This window comes from Plecotus auritus (assembly GCF_963455305.1).
Source record: "Plecotus auritus genome assembly, chromosome: 7".
Classification (NCBI taxonomy): Eukaryota; Metazoa; Chordata; class Mammalia; order Chiroptera; family Vespertilionidae; genus Plecotus; species Plecotus auritus.
The window spans coordinates 17451439-17474088 of NC_137774.1; the positions used below are offsets into that span (position 1 = coordinate 17451439).

At 47.4% G+C, this 22650-nt stretch overlaps 2 protein-coding genes across 3 annotated transcripts in view; one reads left to right on the top strand and one right to left on the bottom strand.

Annotated features, from left to right (window-relative positions):
- The window catches only part of ARSG (arylsulfatase G), a 94490-nt gene that overhangs the window by 66951 nt on the left and 4889 nt on the right, over positions 1-22650 (bottom strand). The window lies entirely within an intron of this gene.
- SLC16A6 (solute carrier family 16 member 6) lies at positions 3371-21737 on the top strand. The gene is made up of 6 exons (XM_080681122.1): positions 3371-3593; positions 13008-13246; positions 16080-16223; positions 17775-17903; positions 18491-19309; positions 21092-21737. Exons 2-6 carry the CDS (start codon positions 13015-13017, stop codon positions 21340-21342), a joined length of 1575 nt encoding a protein of 524 aa, XP_080537248.1. The 5' UTR covers positions 3371-3593; positions 13008-13014; the 3' UTR covers positions 21343-21737.

A 22650-nucleotide genomic window follows, 5' to 3' on the forward strand; every position in this document is an offset into this window, starting at 1 on the left:
CTTTCTCAATTTCGTGATTTTTCTGGTTCCCTACTCCAGACTCTTCTTTTGTTCAGATTTAGAACTAAACAGAGATGGTTTTGTTTGGGGAGGTGTTCACCATGGCAACGTGGCGCTTTTCCTCTCTGCTTTCCCTGGAGGAGTGAAATAAGCAGGGGTTTGCACGCTTGGTCTCACTAGGATTGAGGGAACAAGGGGAAGGCAGCCAGCCTCTAGCCAGGCGGGCACAAGTCACTGGTTTGTGGCTGGCAAGGCTGGGTTTTTCAGCCAACTCGCTGCGATCCAAACACAGGCGGCACGTGTAATCTCTAGATGAACTCTATCTGCAAAGTGGGCCAGTGTGTACCTGCAAGTGTTGAGAAACCCTGGGCAAATCCCTCCAGTGCTCTGTGCCTCAACAGTTCTCATCTAGAAAATGGGGACGAGCCCTAACCGGTTTGGCTCAGTGGATAGAGCGTTGGCCTGCGGACTCAAGGGTCCCAGGTTCCATTCCGGTCAAGGGCATGTATCTTAGTTGCGGACGCATACCCAGTAGGGAGTGTGCAGGAGGCAGCTGATCAATGTTTCTCTCTCATCGATGTTTTTAACTCTCTATCACTCTCCCTTCCTCTCTGTAAAAAATCAACAAAATGTATTTTTAAAAAATAGGGACGAGCCCTAGCTGGTTTGGCTTAGTGGACAGAGCATCGGCCCATGGACTGAAGGGACCCAGGTTCGATTCTAGCCAAGGGCACATGCCCAGGTTGTGGGCTCAATGCCCAGTGTGGGGGGTGCAGAAGGCAGCTGATCAGTGATGCTCTCTAATCATTGATATTTCTCTCTCTCTCTCCCTCTCTGAAATCAATAAAAATATATTTAAAAAGAAAATGGGAAAGAGTGTCAGCTGCCTAAGCCTGATGATGGGGTTAAAACTGGGTTACATGTAAGGCACTTAATAAAATGCTGGGAACTGAGCAAATCTGTAAAGATTAATTATAAGATGAATAAAAATAATTGTGAGAATGCATTATTAGCATTATTGTTATATTATTACAGTTCTGTCCCAACAGCCAGTTGTTCCACTTGGTCAAATACTCAGAAGTGACTATTCCAATCATTCATTCACCTCTGGCACCATCTTTCCGCTAACTTGTTGTTGTTGTTGTTCATCTTTACCCAAGGATATTTTTTCATTGACTTTTAGAGAGAGTGGAAGGGAGGAAGAGAGACACAGGGAGAGAATCACTGGTTGCCACCTGCAGGAGGCCCCGACCAGGGCTGGGGATCCAGCCTGCAAACCAGGTACATGCCCTTGACCGGAATCAAACCCGGAACCCTTCAGTCAGTAGGCTGACGCTCTATCCACGGAGCCAAACTGGCTAGGGCCCGGCTATGGCTAACTTGAACATCCAGAAGCTGAAATACCAAGACCTCTCATGACTTGCCTAGACTCACTCAGTTGTAACTGCTGGGCTGTACCACTAGGCTCTTCAGTCTAAGCAAGACTCAGATATACTGGATGCTGTGTCATATTCAATATGACGTTTCCATACTGAATAAAGCGGCAGGTCCCAATGCTCTGCAACACCCTACATATCAAAGATTACATTTAGTCGTGTTAGCACACTAAGGTTTTCATTTTAGTGATTACAATCGGGTGCCACATGTCGCCATGTGTGGATTCTTCACAAAACAACTCGGAAAAGGATCGCTTGCAGCGCGGGTGAGTCAGTTATTGGACTTGGTAAGCCATAAATAATAAATCAGTAAGAACTAATCGGTGCTGAGGGCTAGCCATATACCAGTCACTTTGATCTGAACTTTACAGGCATCAAAAATTAAACCTTTCAATTCTGGGAGCTGTCGCCATTGTCCCCATTTTACAGATCTGGACGTTGATGCTCTAAAAAGTTTAGTTACTCCCACAAGGCTGCAAAGCTGATGGGTGGCCCCGGGCTGTGAAGCACTGGCCCTCACATAGCACTCTAAGCCAGCACACCTGCCCCCCTGAACCCACGCCGGAGCTCAGTAACAGCACAGAAAGGCATTTGGCCCAGTGCACGCTACCCCCAAATCATGAGGATAATCAGGCAGCGAGCAAAGAGCGGTTTTAATCAAAATTCACATCACCCATTCTTCCTGGTGGCGACCCAACGTGCATGCATTCGCAGACTAGGGTCTCTCGAGTTTGACATCAGAACCACATTATCCAAACCCCAAGGAAGAGAGCAGCCCGTACCAAGTAGGCAGGGGAACGCGGAGAAAAAAGCCTTTGCCTCGGAGCAGGTGCCAAATGGGGCCTGGGGATCCGAGGTGGGCACAGGAAGCAGTATGTGTCCCCGCGGGCTCTGAAACGCCTGGGATCCAACACGGCTTTGTTTCCAGGACTGCTCCTGAGGTTCCCTATGCTTGTCTGCTGAGTTCACGGGGCTCTTGGGGTCGGCAACTTCCGGATTGAGGGGCACATATTACTCCCTAATGCTACACCAGGCGCCCCGCGGGCCAGACAGCCATGCACCTGTGTGGCTCACGCCGGAGAGAACAGTCCGCGTGCGCCCCCGGCCGGGGATGCTGACTCAGCCCGGCTGCTCACATCCCTTCGCTCAGCGCGGATGCTGCTGCTGCAGAAAAGGGGGGAAACCAGGTCACCCTTAGCAGCCGGGACGCCAGCTCACTGAGGCCACTACGGCACTCCTTCCATCCCTCCCGGAACGGGAACTGTGGGGTGCACAGTTGACGAAATTGGGGGAAGTTGGCCCTGGAGGAGGAACTTGGGGACTGCGGTGCCGCGCGCGTGCAGCTCACAAACTGGAAAGAACCTGTTCTGCCCGCGGAACCGCTAGTGCCACAAGCGCCGCCTGGGACCATCCCCAGTGCCCCTCATCCCCCACCCCCCAAATCCTCAGGACACGGGCCGGATTGGGCGTGCAGAGGGGCTGCGACAAGGACGGCGGCCAGGAAGTGCTAGCAGAAAGGGTGCAGGCGTCCCCAAACAAGTCCACTTTCCCCGCTAGCAGTGCGGCACAGTGTCGGGGTCCGAAGGGGCCAGGCACGCAAAGCCGCGCCCGGTTTGGGCGGCGCGCCCACGACCCCGGAGGTGCTGGCGGGAGCGGGCCCGCGCGGGACAGCGACGCCGTTACCTTCCATGACCCCCGGCTTGGCTCAGGGCGGGCGCGCGCCCGGTGCGGGCCTGGTACACGTGGGCCGGCGCGCGCGCTCCAGGCAGGCCCCCTCCTCCGCTGCGCTCGCAGCACATGGTCGGCGGCGGCGCGCCCCCGAGGCCGGCGGAGACCGGCTGCAGCCGGTATAGGATCAGAGAGAGGCAGAGACGCGGGGACAGGGGTTGGGCAGCAGCACGCACCCGGGCGCTGGCGGGTGGGGGGAGGGGAGAGGGTGCAGCCGGGGTGCCCCAGGCGCGGGAGTATGTGGGGGCAGGGGCGGGGCGCTGCAGGCGGGTCCTGGGGACACTCCTCTGAACCAACTTGCGATAGGCTCGGGCCCACGCCCTAAGGAGTTAAACCTTTCTCATGTTACCCAGCGGCTTATAAGGAGGGGAGGCCAAGCCTGCGCCTTAGTGGGAGCCTTTGGGGTTTATTCTCTGCCCTTCTAACTTGGTGAGTTGGTTTTATTATTTTATATGTTTCAAACTTTGATTATGGGGTGTGGGTTTTTATTTTAATGTGTTAGGCGCTTTTTTGCTGGGTCGGTGGTGGGAGGCGGAGGAGAGCGCTTAACATCTTAACATTTTGGAGAGGTTATTGCGAAAAATATTCTGACACTTAGGAATGCTCAGGGCCACCGGGATGAAGCGCTCTCGCCTGTGTGGGCAGCTAAGAGTTGAATGATCTTGGCCGGATACAGTTGGGTCCGGAAAATATCTAAAGGCAAGCTTGGCTGACACTGAGTGCGCCCAGCCCCGCTCTAGGGGCTCCAGACCGCGGGGCAATTGGGGGCGCCGGGCTCAGCCTCTGCATGGATTTTCCGAATGAAGCTGCCTGTGCGCCCCAAGTGCCATATGTCAGAGGTGCCTTCCCTAGGCTCGTGCACGCATGCAGGGCGGCCGCTGAGGCAGCGCAAAGGAAAGTGGGGTTCCATGTCTCTCCCACGCAAAGCTCACTACTGGGGCGCCAGCGCGACCCCCTGGGGGAGGCAGGCAGTTCCCTGTAGAGCACAGGTCCTCAGCGGCTGAAGCCCGCTCCGCTCAACTTCCCAGGTTCCCTGAGCTGCCAACCGCAGGAAAGCGCCCCTGAGGCTGAGCAATTCTGTAGCGAGGGAGGCTGATTTTGCAGAGGAAATGGGTTATTTCCTTCTCGTTTTCTTTTTCTTTTTTAAAATTAAAACAACAACAACACGCAAACAAACAAAAACAACACTACACTCCCACCAACCCCCGAAGTCAGGTGGTAGAAGTTTGTGAGGTGGCATATAAAATGTCACCGAACACGGGAGTGGTAGAAAAAGCTCCCCAAGCGCCAACTGCGGAAGAGAGCGATTGCAACTTGTCAACCAGGAAGCTAGTTGGGATTGCACTGCTAGGCGCTCAGTGCCAGCCCTTTCTCCAAAGAGATGGTTCCTGTCCTGGAGAAGGACATTTCTCAGGAATCTTACTGTTTTGAAAACCATAATAAAATGATTTGTTTGCAAAAAAAAATACCCAGTGCTTATGCTGAAATCTCTAAGCGATGCATCTCCCCATGTCCCAAGCACCATGATGTGGCATTTTGGGGGTCAACAATAAGTACGTCCTGCCTGGTGGGTACAGAAATACCTCTTCTTGTGACTAAGGGAAGGGCAGGCAAGGTGGAGAGTTACGGTGTGGAAATAAACAGTGCAGCCAGGGGAAACGCTCCCTCGGTCTGAGTGAGTACCACGAACCCCGAGGTTCCCTTCTGTGGTTTCCCAGAAAGGACTTTTCCTCAATGGAACTCCTGAGGAGGACACTTAAATTAGGGGCTTGGGTTTCAACATAATGATCTTGTAAGGTGGATGAATCGGTTGTATCCGGTGATTCAACGCTGCTGAGGCAGCCCTACAGGTTAGGTTTGGGATTTTTTTTTTTTTTTAAATAGAGAATGAACTTTACCTAAATACAGAATGATTTTGACAACTGGGGACGGAAACGGTTTGTCAAAAGCTGTTATCCAGGCCACACCTTTAAGAAGAATGGAGGTTGGCGCTGCATTGCCCAGGCTTTGCTGATCCCAGCTGCCACCACCATTTCCAGCCAAAGCTTGCATTTTGAACTTGACTCTGAGCTGACCCTAGCCTCACACCCTGATGGTATAATCCGATATTTTGCATTCTTCATGCCCCCAGGTCGAGTCTTTTCTCAACAAATCAAATCACAGTGAAATTCCCAGGCTTAGCAGCTGAACAAGCCTTGGCAGAGTACTCATTTATTTAAGGTTAAGACAACCCAACGGTCGTAGGAGACACTCCAAACTGCCCAGTGTATTTTGTTATCCTTCCTTTGGAAGAGCATTAGGGTGGAGACAAGACGGTAGCCAGGAACCGGTGTGCGCGCAGAATCATAGTTTTACGGTTGAAGAGACCCTCAGACTGCCATGTCTAACCCCTGCTTTCAGAGATCATGGAAATTAAGAGACCAAGAGATACAACTTCGAAAATAATGACCATGGGCCTCAAAAAAGACAAGCCCAGCGTCTTTGCGTCAAAGCACTCCACAGGGGTTGAAGAAAATGAAAGGGTAGCTTAGAGCAAGTCAGGGCCCAAGGCTACCATAGAATGATAGGTTTTCAGGGCAGGAGGAGGTCTGAGATCATCGAGATCTAGTTCATCTGCACTTAACCTGTGGATGACACTGGCCATCCAGGAGCAAAATTATTCACCCAAAACCACAGAGTCACTCAACTTGCCTTACCAGTTAGATCCCCACACAGTAAACGAATATCCCTTCTCATCAGATAACTTCACATAAGACCGAAACGGACAGATATTTCCCTATTCTGGAAGAACCTGTAGAGGCTTCTAAGTGAGTTCAAAAGTCGGGCCTTAGTTCCTCGCTCTGTCGAGGCTGAGTTGCTGAATGAATGATGCAAGTAGAGGAGACAGGTCCAGGAAAGCCTTTATTCTGCAAGCAGGGACTTCCTCACTCGATGGCTCGGTTTCCTGAGGACAGAGCAGTGCATTGCTCAGGAGCACCTCAAGACTCACAATTTGTTTAGTAAACTTTTGTTGAGCACCTACTATGTGCCAAACATGCTGCCAGGCACTTGGTCTGGAAAGAGCTGCTGACTACCCTGTAGGTGCCTGCCCTGTACAAAATATATGTTATTCTTCCGTTATTATCTATACCGTGGTCTTCAAAGCTAAATTCTGCAGACATAGCATGCTTTAGAATGAGGAAGTCATAAACCAGAAAGTAGGGTGGAGTTCCGGGTTGGGGGTGAAGAGGGGGGCATCTTTCCTTTATGGTATCCTTGTGATAACAAGGTTTCTGTCCTCCAAAAACCTAGGCATGCAGGTGAAAGTCACATGTTGCATGTAGCTTCCGGAGGGGAGCACAGATTAAAGCAAAGCTTTGACAGACAAAGGAATCGGGCACCCTGAAGGGGCTCGGAAAACACAGCAACCAAAAGGCTGCCTTCTAGCCAGCTGACCTGCTCTCACCCAGGTCCAGCTGCGTTTCACCCACACTTCCAAGAGCCATCTAGCATGTGCCCCTTCTTCCAGCTCCCTGGTGTCCTTGGGCCCCCAGCTTTGGCCGAGGGATCGGGTGAGCAGTAAAACTCAGTGAGCCTTGAAGATTCTCCAGAAGACCTCTGACTAAAGACTTGACAAATGAGGAGTTCAGGCCCCGAGAGGTGGAGTGACTTTTGCAAGGTCACACAGTGACGTGGTGAATCAGGTCACAGACCTCTCTCTACCCACAAAAGTCAGGGGAGCTTTTTTTTTTTTTTTAAAGAAAATATGAGTTTCCTTACAATGTCTATATAAAACAACCCCCTCCCTGGCCCTGAAAATGCTGTCCTGGGGGCTGATCCCACAGGGCCCAGGAGGCAGGAGATCTGATTCTGGACCATTTGGGTTAAGTCTCTTCACCTCCCTGGGGCTTAGTTTTCCCGTTTTGCAAAATGAGCTGCCTTGTGCAAGGAGGAGATGGACAGGATGAGGTCCACACTCCCTTTCAGCCCTCACATCCTGCAATTCCAACTCCACTCTGGGGCTACAGGTTGATCCTAATCCCACCGATTGTGCACATGCAAACCACTGGTCGCGACAGGCAAAGAAAGAGGGGTGCGCCCACTGCCAGGACTGAAACGCTGGCCTGAAGCAGGGCCTTCTGAGGATGGGGCAACCTATCCTTGAACAGAAAGTACAGTGTAGTCCGCATCGTCTAAAAAGATCTGTCTTCATCCTGCAGTCATTTTAGGCCAAAGAGTCAGTTTGCCTCTTTGGGTCCTTATCAATTTTATTCCAATATGTGTGTTTTTTACCCCAATATATTTATGTTCAGGTTGGTCCTGAGCCCTCTGTTAAGACTCTAAGATCTTACGTGCACCCTCCTAGGTTAGAATGACTACAGCAGTGTGGCCCTGGACAGTTCTGCCTGTCCGAGTGTGCTGACCTCTGGAAGGAGGTTGTAAACATGCATTTTAATCTGCAGGTTCCTTATCATGATCAACAAACATGTAGGTCTCAGAGCAGAGATCATCTCTCTGTCTTTTCACTACAGTATTCCCTAGGCCTCGCCTTGGGCGTGGCAATAGTAGGCACTTTTTTGGAAAATAAATAAAAGTTATATGCAAGGTACTTGGGAATGGGGGAGGGTGGGACATATGAAGAGATATAGAACCCATATATTGTTTTTTATGAGCTTAACATTAAATTCATCAAATAAGATAGACTCATTAAAGTATTCAATGATGCCTGTCACGTGGAGAAAGCCCCTTATGTTGAGTCAGCCAGAGGGAGCATCACGGAAGAAGGATTTTGATGGCACCGGGTCTTAAAGGTGCCAGCTGTCGAGGGCACACAGCCTGGGGAAAGGGCGTGGCCACAGGCTGGGTGGTTAGAACCTGGAGGGCACGGAGGAGTCCATTTGGGCCATGGCAGGCGGGTCAAGTTTTAGAACAAAAATAAGGCTTCAAAGATAGGTTGGGGTTCGATCCTGAAGGACACGGAACGGCAGGCTAAGGGTGGATTTGATGGCTCGGAATGAGGAAAGCCACGCAAAAGTCTCAGAAAAAAATGAAGTCGAATGCAGCGTTTCAGAAAGCTCAATCGTACCAGACACGAGGAGCCAGTCAGAGACCAGTAAAGGAGTGGTGGCCTGGGAAGCGGGCGAAGTGCAAGGGGTGAGGGTTAAGTCTCTTCACCTCCTGAGGACCTGTGCTGTAGTCAGCCGCCTGCCCCCCTCCCTAGGGCCCAACACTATTCTAGAGTGAACACTTCGGGGTGAGGGGTGGGGGGAGGTTCTTTCCTGCTCCAGTGGCCTCATCTTGGGAGTGGATTGAAACGTCTAATGAGGGAGGGGTGTTGTGAAAACCTCATTTGCTGGAGGGCTCAGGTCAGAGCCCCCATCTTAAATCAGTTGCTTTCCAGGATGGGAAATGGTAATGACAACTGCTCTGTAGCTCGCAGCCTACACCTCCAGCTGTTTAACTGCCCTTCCCACCTTCCCAGCTGCTCTCAGGAAGGACACATTAACACCCGTGGAAACGCAAAGGCCTTTGCTGCAGGGAGCTTAAAGCTTCTTAAAGCCTCTTACACCCTGTTTATGCAACCAAATACTTAAGAGCAATAGGGCAAAAAGTGGGCATCTAGCCCTTTCAAAGTCGTAGGCTACTGTGGGATAGTGATGTCAATAGGGTGAACCATGAATTTGGGTCAGATTTGCTGCCTTTTTAAAAAATATATATTTTATTGATTTTTATAGAGAGGAAGGGAGAGGGATAGAGAGTTAGAAACATCAATGAGAGAGAATCATTGATCGGATGCCTCCTGCCCACCCCCCACTGGGGATGTGCCCGCAACCAAGGTACATGCCCTTGACCGGAATCGAACCTGGGACCCTTCAGTCCACAGGCCGACGCTCTATCCACTGAGCCAAACCGGTTAGGGCAGATTTGCTGCTTTTTAACATTTATAGAATAAACTCAGAATATGAGATTCTAGCACCAGAAATTGGCATGCTTACTGGATAGAGGAGGTTGTGTCCTGTTCTTTTTCAATTACTCTTCATTTATCAATAAAACTTGCCTTAGAACTTAACACAGCAGCCACGGAAAGGATCCACACACCCTAAAAGTTCACTGTGTACTTGTAGACTTCTTAAACTCAAGGTGGGTTAGCATTAAGAACTTAAAACCATGAACTCATTATTATAAATACTAATTTCTAGTTGGGCTCAAACCATGCATCACTGTTTCAAAGTACACGCAATGGCAGAGCCTGACAACCAGTGTTCATGTGCAACAGCCCAAAGCAGACGACTTCAACTCCCCCCTCCAGGGTTAAGTACAGTGCTTCCCCTCACTTACGGAGTTAAGGTAAGGTCTGACGTTCACTGCGGTTTGAATGGAAAGCTGCAAGGTCAGGGATAACTTAGGGTTACGTTGGCAGTGTCTTTTTTGGTCACTATATTCTATGTTTTCATTGATTTTTAGGGACAGGGATAGAGAGATAGAAACATCAATGATGCGAGAGAATCACTGATCAGCTGCCTCCTGCACATCCCCTACTGGGGATTGAGCCTGCAACCCGCAACCCCAGGCATGTGCCCTGACCGAGAATCGAACAGTGACCTCTTGGTTCATGGGTCGACCACTGAGCCACACCAGCCGGGCTGGTCACTATATTTTGGAGTCGCATTTGTGGCGTGCATGGTCATTCAGTTGCTAATGTGCCAAGTGCTGAGCAACTTGGGTAACTTACTCATGCCAAACTCCCAGGAGACAACTTGCGAATTTGGACTTACAGTTACATCCACGTGGAAAACCGATCATAATCATGAAGTTGCTGACTGAATGGGAAATGGGATCAAGGAGAGGTGGCTGGATAATCTGGTCAGAGGCATCAAGCACAGATGCATAGGGTGTCTCTGGCACTTCATCCGTGGAACGTGGCAGATGCGCTGTCCATGTTTGCCTCAGCCTTTTTTCTAGTTTTTTGTTTGTTTGTTTGTTTACTATTCTGTCTCTATGTTCTTGCCACCTCAGTAGGGGTGTTAAAGTCCCCTACTATGACTGTATTGTTGTAGATCTCTCCCTTGAAGTCCTCTAGAAGTTTTTTTATATATTTAGGTGCTCCTATATTGGGTGCATATATGTTTTCCAGGGTTATATCCTCTTGTTGGGTCAATCCCTTTAGTATTATGTAGTGACCTTTGTTGTCTTGTGATGGCCTTCGTTTTCAAGTCTATTTTGTCAGATATGAGTATTGCTACTCCAGCTTTTTTTTTTTTTTTTCCATTTGCATGGAAAATTCTTTCCCATCCCTTCACTCTGTGTGTGTCTTTGTTTTGAGGCGGGTCTCTTGTAGACAGCATATAGTTGGATCATATTTTTGTATCCATTCAGCTACCCTAGGCCTTTTGATTAGAGCATTTAATCCATTTATATTTAGGGTTATTATTGATAGGTACTTATTTATTGCCATTTTAATTCTGTATGCCTCGGTTTCTCTTTCTGTTGCCTCTTTTCATTATGGCAGTCCCTTTAGCATTCTTGTCATGCTGGATTGGTGGTGATGTGCTCCTTTAGCCTTTTTTTGTCTGGGAAGCTCTTTACTTGACTGTTTATTTTGAATGACAGCCTTACTGGATATAGTAATCTTGGTCTCAGATCCTTGCTTTCCATTACTTTGAGTATTTCATGCTATTCCCTTCTGGCCTGTAGAGTTTCTGATGAAAAATCTGGTGTCAGTCTTATGGGAGCTCCTTTGTAGGTAACAGTTTGCTTTTCTCTTGCTGCCTTTAAGATTTGGCATTTAATTTTCAGCATTTAATTATGATGAATCTGGGTGTGGGTCTGTTTGGATTCTTCTTGCTTAGGGTTCTCTGTGCCTCCTGAACTTATGTGACTTTTTCCTTTACCGGTTAGGGAAGTTTTCTGCCATTATTTCTTCAAACACATTCTCTATCTCTTTCTCCCTTTCTGCCTCTTCCGGAACACCTGCTATTCTAATATTGTTACATTTCACGTTGTCCCACATCTCTCTTAGCTGTCCTCCTGTTTTTTCTTTTTGGTTTTCTGATTGATTTTTTTCAACCCTGTCTTCTAATTCACTGATTCAATCCTCAGCTTCCCTTAGTCTGCTGTGTATTCTTTCCAATGTGTTCTTTATTTGTGTTATGTCATTCTTTATCTTAGACTGTTCTTTTCTCATAGTTACTATATCTTTTTCATGCTGTTGAGCATTTTTACCATCATTACTCTGAACTCTGTTTCATTTATTTCCTTCTGGATAATATTCTTTTTTTTTAATATATTTTATTGATTTTTTACAGAGAGGAAGGAAGAGGGAATAGAGAGTTAGAAACATCGATAAGAGAGAAACATCGATCAGCTGCCTCTTGCACACCTCCCACTAGGGATGTGACCACAACCAAGTTACATGCCCTTGACCAAAATCGAACCTGGGACCCCTCAGTCCGCAGGCTGATGCTCTATCCACTGTGCCAAACCGGTTTTGGCGGGATAATATTCTTGTTCTTCCATTTGGGGGTTGTTTCTTTGTCTCATTTTGGCTGTCTGTTTGGGTTTGTGACTATGTATTAGGTAGATCCTCTATGCCTCTCAATCTCTAATGCAGGAATGTCAAACACTATTTCTAACTAATTAGATCAGGCAAAGACTCAAAGTCTCCAGCGACCACCTCTGCCTTCAGACTCATGGGATTCTGACTTGAATGGCCCCAGGCAATCGTCCTCAGGTGTGGCGAGTTTTTTTTTTTTAAAGAGTGGGGCAGTTGCTTCTGCCTGGAGGCTAATTGTTATTTTTAGTCTCTGAAGTGACCTCAGTGCAGGATGCTTTCCAATAGGGTGGTCAACTGTCTTCCCTCCCCACCCCACCCCCAGGCAAGGCAAATGTCTGTGTGGGAAAGATTTCCTCCGCTGAGTGAGGGAATGACTCAGCATAGGAGAGTGGAGGTGTCTGCCTTCTGAGCTCTAACCCCCAAGTCCCCAATCCTGGCTTCTGCTCCCATAATTCCAGTCCACTCTGCCCTCCCGCTGCCAGAGCACAAGGATTTTGTGCATTGGCCCTTTAAGAGGGTGCTCTGGCAGACAGCAACACCACTGCTTTTCACAGCCAGATGTTATGTAGGTACCCTTCTCAGTTCTGGTGCTCTCTGCTGGGGCGGGGGCGGGGGGGGGGGAGTGGGCAGCTTGGGGTTTAGATCCCAGAGTTCTCAGTGGCAAGCCCCCACAGCTGAGATATCTCTCCGGACCTTCAGTTGCTGTCTGTGGACGCCCGGCCAGCCCTTTCACACCTCCGACCAGTCTCTATGCGGTCTCCACTTTTGGTCCTCGGGTATCAGGGTTCTCCTGTGAGTCTTTCGTTGATAATTCAGGAAGTTTTTCTGTATTTTAGTTGTAGTTCCAGTTTGTTTCTGAGAGAATGTCTGTGCAGCATCCACTTTCTCTGCCGCCATTTTTAATCCTCTATCAATCTAGGTTTCATTTCTGATCAACATTCCCTTTGCTCACTTCACTCTTCCTTTACCTAACTTGTCTTCAAGTTCAAGGTCACCACTGAGGCTTGGTCTTTTGGCCATTCTCTGTCCTTCACACTGCCTCTACTAGTAAATATCTTCCCTGATGCTTTATGTTAGTTTGTTTTTTCCATTTAATTGCTATAGCTTGGAAATCTTACCTCTAAATTCTATGGGGGCTCCATTAGATCTTTTATTATCCAAAGACTTTATACTAACTGCACATGATTTAAATATTCATCAACCTAAGAAATGTGATAAATAGTTCTTATCTGTTATGTTTGCTAAAGAGCATTCGAATCATCAACCCTCGCGCTATTATGGTTCTGACTTTTTAAAACTTTTTATTTCAGATTAAGAATGACTGAGAAGACATCACAGCTTTGTTCTGGAGCCAATGTTTATACTCAAGTGCCTGACGGAGGGTGGGGCTGGGCAGTAGCTGTGTCTTTCTTCTTCGTTGAAGTCTTTACCTACGGTGTCATCAAGTCATTTGGCGTCTTCTTTAATGACTTAATGGACAGTTTTGAGGAATCTAATAGCAAGATCTCATGGATAATATCAATATGTGTGTTTTTCTTAACATTTACAGGTGAGTACATCTTTCACCTTCAACACTATTAGTTTTAAGTTGCCTAACTACAGAATGGTACACATTATGGTTGTGATGCATTTTCTCCATGACCTCTTGGCACTTTCTAGCCTCAAGTAATACAGTTTTCAGGAAGTTGAGAATGGCCAGAGAAAGAGGAGCTGGAGGGGGGGAAAAAAACCTTACTTGTCAACCTTAACTGACTTCAATTTAACACACATGTATTAGACACCTATTGTAAGCAGATTCTTAGGATGCTGTCGATTACTTTGAGGACAGCAGTAACCTCCAGTTCTACGGGGATGCAACTGTTTTTGTTTGTTTGTTTATATTTTTTATTGATTTCAGAGAGGAAGGGAGAGGGAGAGAGAGATAGAAACATCAATGATGAGAATCATTGATCGGCTGCCTCCTACACGCCCCCTACTGGGGTGTTCGAGCCCACAATCCAGAAACCTGTGCTTTATTTTATTTTATTTTTATTTTTTGTTTGTTAATCCTCACCCGAGGATATTTTTTCCATTGATTTTTTTAAGGAGAGTGGAAGAAAGAGGGAAAGACAGAGAGAAACATCTATGTGAGAGAAATACATTGATTGGTTGCCTCCTGCATGAGCCCTAACCAGGACCCAAGCCGGGGAGGACCCTACAACTGAGGTACGTGCCCTTGATCAGAATTGAACCCAGGACCCTATGGTCCCGGGGCCAACATTCTATCCATTGAGCCAAACCAGCTATGGCGATGCAATTGTTTTTAAAAAGCAGCAGATCAAAATTACTTGGACCCTAGTGGGTGTTGCTCAGTGGTAGAGCATCAGTCTGTACACCTAAGGGTCTTGGGTTCAATTCCCTATCAAGAGCACATACTTGGATTGCAGGTTCGATCCCCAGTCCTGTTTGGTGCATGTGCGGGAGGCAACCAATCAATATGTATCTCTTACAGCAATATTTCTCTTTCTTTCTCTCCCCAACTCACCCCTCCTTTCCAATCTCTCTGAAAATCAATGGAAAAAATATCCTCAGGTGAGGATTAAAAAAAGAGGAAGTGTTTGGCCAGTGTGGCTCAATTGGCTGGGTGCCGTCCCGTGCACATAAAGGTTGTTGGTTTGATTCCTACTCAGGATACATGCCTGGGTTACAGGCTCGATTCCCAGGAGGGGGTGTGCAGGAGGCAGCCGGTCGATGTTCTGCTCTCACATCAATGTTTCTCTCTCTTTCCCTCTCCCTTCCTCTCTCTCTCTGAAAATCATTAAAAAAATATATTTTTTTAAAAAGGCATTTAGAAAAAGTACTTGGCCTATTGGCCCTGGTCTCACAAAAACATGCTTAGATTGGAAACATGAAGATGTGGCTACATGAAGAAGAAAGGTAGAAGCTTTGTAAATGATATTCATCAGCCACTTGGAATTATTTATCCCATCACTATCCTCCATTTGGTGTGCATAACTGAGAATCCACCATATTTCCATATCACTTTCCTAAGAATCAAATGGAAGTAAATTGGAATTTGACCCTAAATGGAACTTTAAAAAAAAAAAAAAAAAGTCAAGCCCGGCCAGCGAGGCTCAGTGATTGAGCCAGGAGGTCATGGTTCGATTCCCGGTCAAGGTACATGCCCAGGTTGCGGACTCCATCCCCAGTGTGGGGCGTGCAGGAGGCAGCTAACCAATGATTCTCTCTCTCATCATTGATGTTTCTCTCTCTCCCCCTCCCTCCCTCTCTCTGAAATCAATAAAAAAATATTTTTAAAAAAGTCAAAGCAGTAAGTATAGAAAATAGTCATTCAAGCAATTATAGGGAAGCCCATTTTTATTACAGAATAACATAATTCTAATGGATATCTAATTTTATAGGCATTCAAGGTAACTCAAAATCTTTCATTTAAAAATATAGAAAAGAGTTTTATACTATTATTCTGGCTTTCTCTCTCTTTTTTTAAATAATAAAGTGTGTGTGTTTTTTAAATCCTCACTTGAGGATATGTTTTTATTGATTTAAGAGTGAGAAGAAGGGAGAGGGAGAGAGAGAGAAACACTGACGTGAGAGGGAAACATCGACCGGTTGCCTCCCATACACACCCCATCTGGGGATTGAGCCAGAAACCTGGGTATGTGCCCTGACCAGGAATCAAACCCGAAACCTTTTGGTGCACGGGACGACGCTCCAACCGAGCCACGCTGGCCAGGGCACTGTGGCTTTCTCTTTAAGAAGCTCAAAGAATATATTGTCCAGTTTAACCAAATACTGAAATACAGTTGACCCCTGAACAATATAGGGGTTAAGAGCGCTGACCCCTAAAGAGTCAAATGTGTAAGTTTTGACTCTCCCAAAACTTAACAGTCATCCCTGGTATTTGTGGGGAATTGGTTCCAGGACACCCACAGATACCCAAATCCATGGATGCTCAAGTCCCTGACGTAAAATGGGGCAGATCAATGCATACAGTCAGCCCTCCACATCCATGGGCTCCCAACCGCAAACTGAAAATACTGTTATCCATCTGCAGTTACTTGAATCTGCAGATGCAAAACCCGGGATAGAGGACCAACTATATTTATTTTTAAAAATCCGAATATAAGTAGACCCGCCCAGTTCAAACCCATGTTTTTCGAGGGTCAACTGTAATTCCTGAATCGGTTTATGTAACCACTGCATAAAATATATAGTGTACGTCGTCGCTCCCTGTTCAAGACGTATGAGAAGGAACCTTATTAAAGCCGATGCTTTGTGTTATATAGTGTACTCTGTCTTTCCATGTCCGAGACTTTACAGAAGGAATGGTGTTAAAGCGAACGCTGCGAGTCAAACTGTCACGCTATGCTCTTTCCATGCAGCCCCCCTCTCCACTATCCTGAGCAATCGCTTCGGACACCGCCTGGTGGTGATGGCAGGAGGCCTGCTGGTCAGCACCGGGATGGTGGTGGCCTCCTTTTCCCAGGAGGTATACCACATGTACATCGCCATTGGCATCATCTCCGGTAAGCGCTTCTCTGGGCTCGAAAGTTTTCCAGACATGTGGTTTGAAGGCCAAGGAAGGGAAGCAGGGACTCAAACCCAAAGTGTTATTTCTTTTCTTCTGTCCCTTTCTCTTTAAAATAAGAGTCCCAGCCCTAGCCGGTTTGGCTCAGTGGATAGAGCGTTGGCCTGCGGACCAAAAGGTCCCAGGTTCGATTCTGGTCAAGGGCACATATCTTGGTTGCAGGCTCCACCCCGGCCGGGGCCCCGGTCAGGGCTCGTGCAGGAGGCAACCAATCGATGTGTTTCTCTCACATCGATGTTTCTCTCTGTCTTTCCCTTTTTCTCCCACTCCCTTTAAAAATCAAAGAAAAACTATCCTCGGGTGAGGATTAAAAATAATAATAAAATAAAATGTCCCAGATCAGTGGTTTGGAACAGGCTGTATGGACTCCAGGGGATCTGAGAATCTATTCTCAATGCCCAAGAATTTTTGTCTAATATTTCGATGTTTACCAATGAGAAAGGAAACCTCTTTAGTGATACAGGGGTGGGGCAAAAGTAGGTTTATAATTGTTCATATGGAAAATAAAAATAAATAATAATACAAGAATAAGCTCTATTTTGCGTACTCACAACTGTAAACCTACTGTTGCCAACCCCTATAGTTTACCACTCAAAGACATCATTTTCACAAAGTAAGATTTTAATTTCTTTATCCAGTATTTCCCAAATCAGGGTCTGAAGATCCTGAGCTATAGGGGGAGGCTTATACTTAGGAGTCTGAGAAAACCTTTTTCACTTTAAAAGGAGTCCATACATTGCTGACATATATATATATATATATATATATATATATATATATATATATTCTATAGACATATATTATGTGGACTAGAGGCACAGTGCACAAATTTGTGCACGGGTGGGGTCTGGCCGACCCATCCTCATAGGGCCGATTGGGCCAGGCTGGCTGGGGCGGGGAGGGGATGTGGGAGGTTGGCTGGCTGGCCCCGCCCCCGATCAGGGTGGGTGGGGCCGATGGGGGCAGGGTCGGCTAGTGGGGAGGGGCCTCGAGTGGTTGGTGGGCTGGCCCCACCCCCTGGTAGAACTCCCAGTCGAGGGGATGATTTGCATGTTAGCCTTTTACTATATAGGATAGATAGATATGGCATATTGTATTATGTATGTATGCATATATATCTAATTTTGCACACTTTAAAATTTTTAGATATTTCTATACATTTCAAAACTTATTTTCTAATGGAAGTCTTATATATAAAAACTATATTCAATACAAATTATATCCACTTTGAATTATATACATTTGGGAAAAAAAGCAGAAAAACAAGCAAACAGAAAACAGTTTTCATACTCTAAGCATCCGAAAACAACTGTCGCAGCATCTCCAGACCTCTAACGAAATCCTTTGCTACGACACCTTTTCCAGAATGAACTACTGGGCTCCCAGAACTTATGATTTTAAAAATAAACACAAAACGCCCAGGCTTTGGGATGCATCTTTCCGACGCCGGTCCGTGTGTGGCTCTCACAGTGCTTTCTGACTCGCACAGGTTTGGGCTACTGCTTCAGCTTTCTCCCAGCTCTCACCATTCTGTCTCAGTACTTTGACAAAAGGCGTTCGATCGTCACCGCAGCTGCTTCTACGGGAGAATGTTTCGCTATGTTTGCTTTTGCGCCAGGTAGGTGGACCACCGCAGTCTGGGTATTAATGTGGGGAAGCCACTCGGCATGCTGGCCACCCTGCCTTGCCCACAGTTGGCCACTGGATGGCTGTAACTCTGTGCCTAATGAAAGGGTGTTTCTTCTCTCCTCCAGCACACTTTTGGGGTCTGTCCTCCCTAACCCTCATGTTAGGAATTCAAACATATTTGTATTGATTTCAGAGAGGAAGGGAGAGGGAGAAAGAGAGAGAAACATCAATGATGAGAGATAATCATTGATCAGCTGCCTCTGCACGCCCACAATGGGGGTCGAGGCCACAACCCTGGCATGTGCCCTAACTGGGAATCGAACCAGTGACCTCCTGGTTCGACGCTCAACCACGGAGCCACACCAGCTGGGTAGGAATTGGAACATTTCAATCCTAGTTCCAATTTACACAAATAGGAAGATATGTGGCACATATTCAGTAACAAGGCTTGAAACATCCATTCCAAAATAAATAATTTAGCAAACTCTAAATCCCTATTTTGCTCAGTATCATCTCCTTGTCTTGAGTCGATGCCTGGCCTTACCTTCTATTTCTCTTCCCTCCCGTCCACCCAAGCATTCACGGCTCTGAAGGAGAACATCGGCTGGAGATACAGCCTCCTCCTCGTGGGCCTGCTACAGTTAAACATCGTCTTCTGCGGGGCCCTGCTGAGACCGATTCTCATCAGGGGACCAGGGTCACTGAAAACAAGTGGACAGGAAAATGCAAGAGAAGTACAATATATGCTTGAAAACGAGAAAACACGCACCTCGATAGACTCCATCGACTCAGGAGTAGAACTAACTACCTCACCTAAAAACGTGCCTGGTCACACGGCCGTGGAACTGGAGCCGAAGGCCGATGTGGAGCAGCAGATCCTGGAGAAGCCCAGCCCCACGCACGGCAGAGAGAAAGGCCCCCTGTTGGACTTCTCCGTCTTGAAGGAGAAGAGTTTCATCTGTTACACGTTGTTCGGTCTCTTTGCCACTTTGGGGTTCTTCGCCCCTTCCTTGTACATCATTCCCTTGGGCATCAGCCTGGACATCGCCGAGGACCGCGCTGCTCTTCTGTTATCCACAATGGCGATCGCTGAAGTGTTTGGGAGGATTGGAGCTGGTTTCATCCTCAACAGCCAGCCCATCCGTAAGATCTACATTGAGCTCATCTTCGTCCTCTTATTGACTGTGTCTCTGTTTGCCTTTACGTTTGCGACTGGATTCTGGGGTTTAATGTCCTGCAGCATATTTTTTGGTGTTATGCTTGGAACCGTGGCAGGCACCCACATCCCACTGCTGGCGGAAGAGGACGTGGTGGGAATTGAGAAGATGGCTTCTGCCGCTGGAGTCTATGTCTTCATTCAGAGCATCGCGGCGCTCGCTGGGCCGCCCCTGGCAGGTAATGTAAATACAACACCAAACCCAAACCCTTGTCTGCTATCCCCTCCCCCTCTTCTTTTCAATGTAGAGTTGGACAGGTGGCGTATCTGTCACCTTTCTGGACCTGAATCATACTAGTTCAACATGACACACTGTTTAGGGCAGGAATATTCCTAAGGAAGACTGGAGATAGCAACATAGGCTCTCAATGGAGATCCTATCCTATATAATAGAAGGCTAATATGCAATCATACTAGTTCAACATGACACACTGTTTAGGGCAGGAATATTCCTAAGGAAGACTGGAGATAGCAACATAGGCTCTCAATGGAGATCCTATCCTATATAATAGAAGGCTAATATGCAAATTGACCAAACGGCAGAACGACCGGTCACTATGACGCGCACTGACCACCAGGGGCAGATGCTCAATGCAGGAGCTGCCCCCTGGTGGTCAGTGTGCTCCCACAGGGGGAGCGCCATTCAACCGGAAGCCGGGCTCACGGCTGGCGAGTACAGCGGCGTGGCAGGAGCCTCTCCCGCCTCCGTGGTGGCGCTAAGGATGTCCAACTGAGGACATCCCCCAAGGGCCCCCCAAGGGCTCCCGGCCTGCGAGAGGGCACAGGCCAGGCTGAGGGATACGTCCCCCCCCACCGCCACCAAGTGCACAAATTTCATGCACCGGGCTTCTAGCTATATCATAAAGTGGGCCCTGTCCTATGGATTACTGAATCTACAATGTTTAGTATTCCCTTGTTAATTGTGCTAGCGTCCTGTTCGAGTCTAATTTAAAAGTCTACTGATTCTAATACTTCCACAGAATTAGAGAGCTGGCAGAATTAGAGAGTACCTGAGCAGCTCTCTGGACTTAAATAGGAGGAAACGGAAGGTCAAAGATTGTGAGCCGATGGTCCAATGGTAAACCGGTGACCAAGTCCCTCTGCAGCCCCAGCTGCCCACACCTTGCCCACCATCGTGCTGTATAAATGCTGGAGGGGCCATGGATTATGAGCTCGTTAGCCTCTGACTGTGGACAGCAGGACGGAGGGACTTCTGTGAGCCACCTTTCCTTCTTGGGTGGGGTGTCAGGGAACTGAGCACAGAGCAGCACTCCATTCCGCCCCTGATCACTAACGCACACTTCCTTGTGGGAAGGACACGGGTGTGTTTCATACCTTAGACCTGAAGTAGGACCTTAACATTGTTGGGACTGGAAATCTTACCCCATGTGAACAGAGACCTGACATGCGCCCAAGTGAAAAAAATAGAGCTCCTTCCTCTCTTAAGAATATTCCCTTTCACAGTCCCATGTTTTAGGACAGATTAGCCCATGAAGACATTTTAAAAATATATGTTTTTATTGATTTCAGAGAAGAAGGGAGCAGGAGAGAGAGATAGAAACATCAATGATGAGAGAGAATCACTGATTGACTGGCTGCCTCCTGCACGCCCCCTACTGGGGATCGAGCCCGCAACCCAGGCATGTGCCCTGACCGGGAATCGAAACGTGACCTCCTGGTTCACAGGTCGATGCTCAACCACTGAGCCACGCCAGTCTGGCAGCCCATGAAGACGTTTTAGCGACACCATTACCTCGGCTGCTAATAAGTATACGCTGTCTGTCTGCTTTATTTCTTCCCTCCCGCCGCCCCCCAGTCTAGAAAAGATTCCTGCCTTCCACACTTTCTTTAGATAAACAAGATAAAACAAAGCAGGCCAAGAGAGAGAAGCGTCTGAGTGTGGGGGGCCGGGTGAGAGGGGTTTGTGGCCACGATGCTAACGTGTGTGCATGCTCTCCCAGGGCTGCTGGTGGACCACAGTAAGGTGTACAGCAGAGCCTTCTACTCCTGCGCAGCTGGGATGGCGGTGGCCGCGGGGTGCCTGGCGCTGGTGAGGCCGTGTGGGAAGGGACTGTGCCGGCGCCGCCACGCAGGCGACGGGAAGGCGGAGAGCTACCGGGGGAGAGCTTTACAAGACATCCCTGAAGACTTCCTTGAAATGGACCTTGGGAAGCACGAGCATAAAGTTCCTATGAAAACGGAGCCAGAATGACAGACAGGCTTTCGTACAACATCAGCCACCCTGCTGGCTGGTTGGGGGGGCGGCGTCTGGGGGGCACCATGGTGTAGAGGAGTTAACCATTCCACCTGCTTTCAAAACGACACTCTGAAGGGAATGGCTCCATGAGCGCCACCAACAGCATCCTTTTCCTTATGCTTTCCTGTTTGCTTGTTCTTTAAGCCAAAACAGAAACAACCAAATACCCTTCCGTACAGAAATCTGGCGTATCCCGGAGCGGCCCAGAGATACACAGAAGCACCGTGGCTCACATTCCAGGTTTAAAACAGTGACGCAAATTGGCAAAGTGGATGTAAGTGCTCTCACATATATCTGCTATACTGTAAAACGGTATCTAGCCCAGGTCATTGAAATGAAATTGGCCATTCAAAAAAAAAAAAAAAAATCCTAAATCACTTTTAAAATTTCTCATTTTCAGAAATATGAACAAATGGTTTAACACTCTTTGAAAAATACTGAGGTTTATATTAAAAACGTATAACCTCTTAATTTCCTACATATTCAGTGGAATGAAGTACACTTTAAGAGCAAACATTTGGCTAATAAATGGATTTGATATACACACAAACTAGAAAATCATGAGTGTGAAGATTCCCACGTCTTTTTATGGCCAGTCATTACCAGAAGTATTTACACAGAATATACAGAATAGCATTCAAAATGCATTTCCTGATGCTCTTAATGATCCAGGAATATGTGATTGTAGTATCTTTCATTTAAACCACTATTTATTATTAAGTTATTCTAGGATGATTAAAGTCACCACAAGAAATGTCACCTGGGACATCAGCATCCCTTTCACCTCCCTCGGCACCCCCTTAAATGCCTCAAAGAATACGAATACCACGTCTCTTGTAAAGTTACTCCAGGAGGCTAAGTGGTAATGGCTATTCAGTGTGACTGTCGGCAACATGTGCTCTTTGTAGGGGGAAAGTAACGAATAGCAAATAGCCTTAGCCTTTTAAAATAAGGTTTCCTCGCCTAACAATACTTGAGGATGCTCGTTGGATCAGAATTCTATTTCACGGAATGGCTGAAGCGTTTCTGACTTAAAAAGAAAACCATCTGACTGCTGAAGCATTCCTGTGTTTCACACGGGGCGGCAGGGACATTAACTTGACCATCACGAGTTACCAGTGGCAATTTCCGTCTTATCTAAACTCTGGCTGCACTAATTTGCCAGAGTTTTCAGGGTAATTGATTGTTGTTATTTTGTTTTGTTTTTTGCAGTTACACTACATGTATAGTATTTCTCATTTTAGCCATTTGCTGTAAGGAAGG

Bases quoted from the DNA above. Each gene is read 5' to 3' on its own strand.
- SLC16A6 (XM_080681122.1), top strand. From the start codon at position 13,015: ATGACTGAGAAGACATCACAGCTTTGTTCTGGAGCCAATGTTTATACT. The intron at 16,224-17,774 runs GTAAGCGCTTCT...TGACTCGCACAG, and splicing joins CGCCATTGGCATCATCTCCG to GTTTGGGCTACTGCTTCAGC. The intron at 19,310-21,091 runs GTAATGTAAATA...ATGCTCTCCCAG, and splicing joins CGCTGGGCCGCCCCTGGCAG to GGCTGCTGGTGGACCACAGT.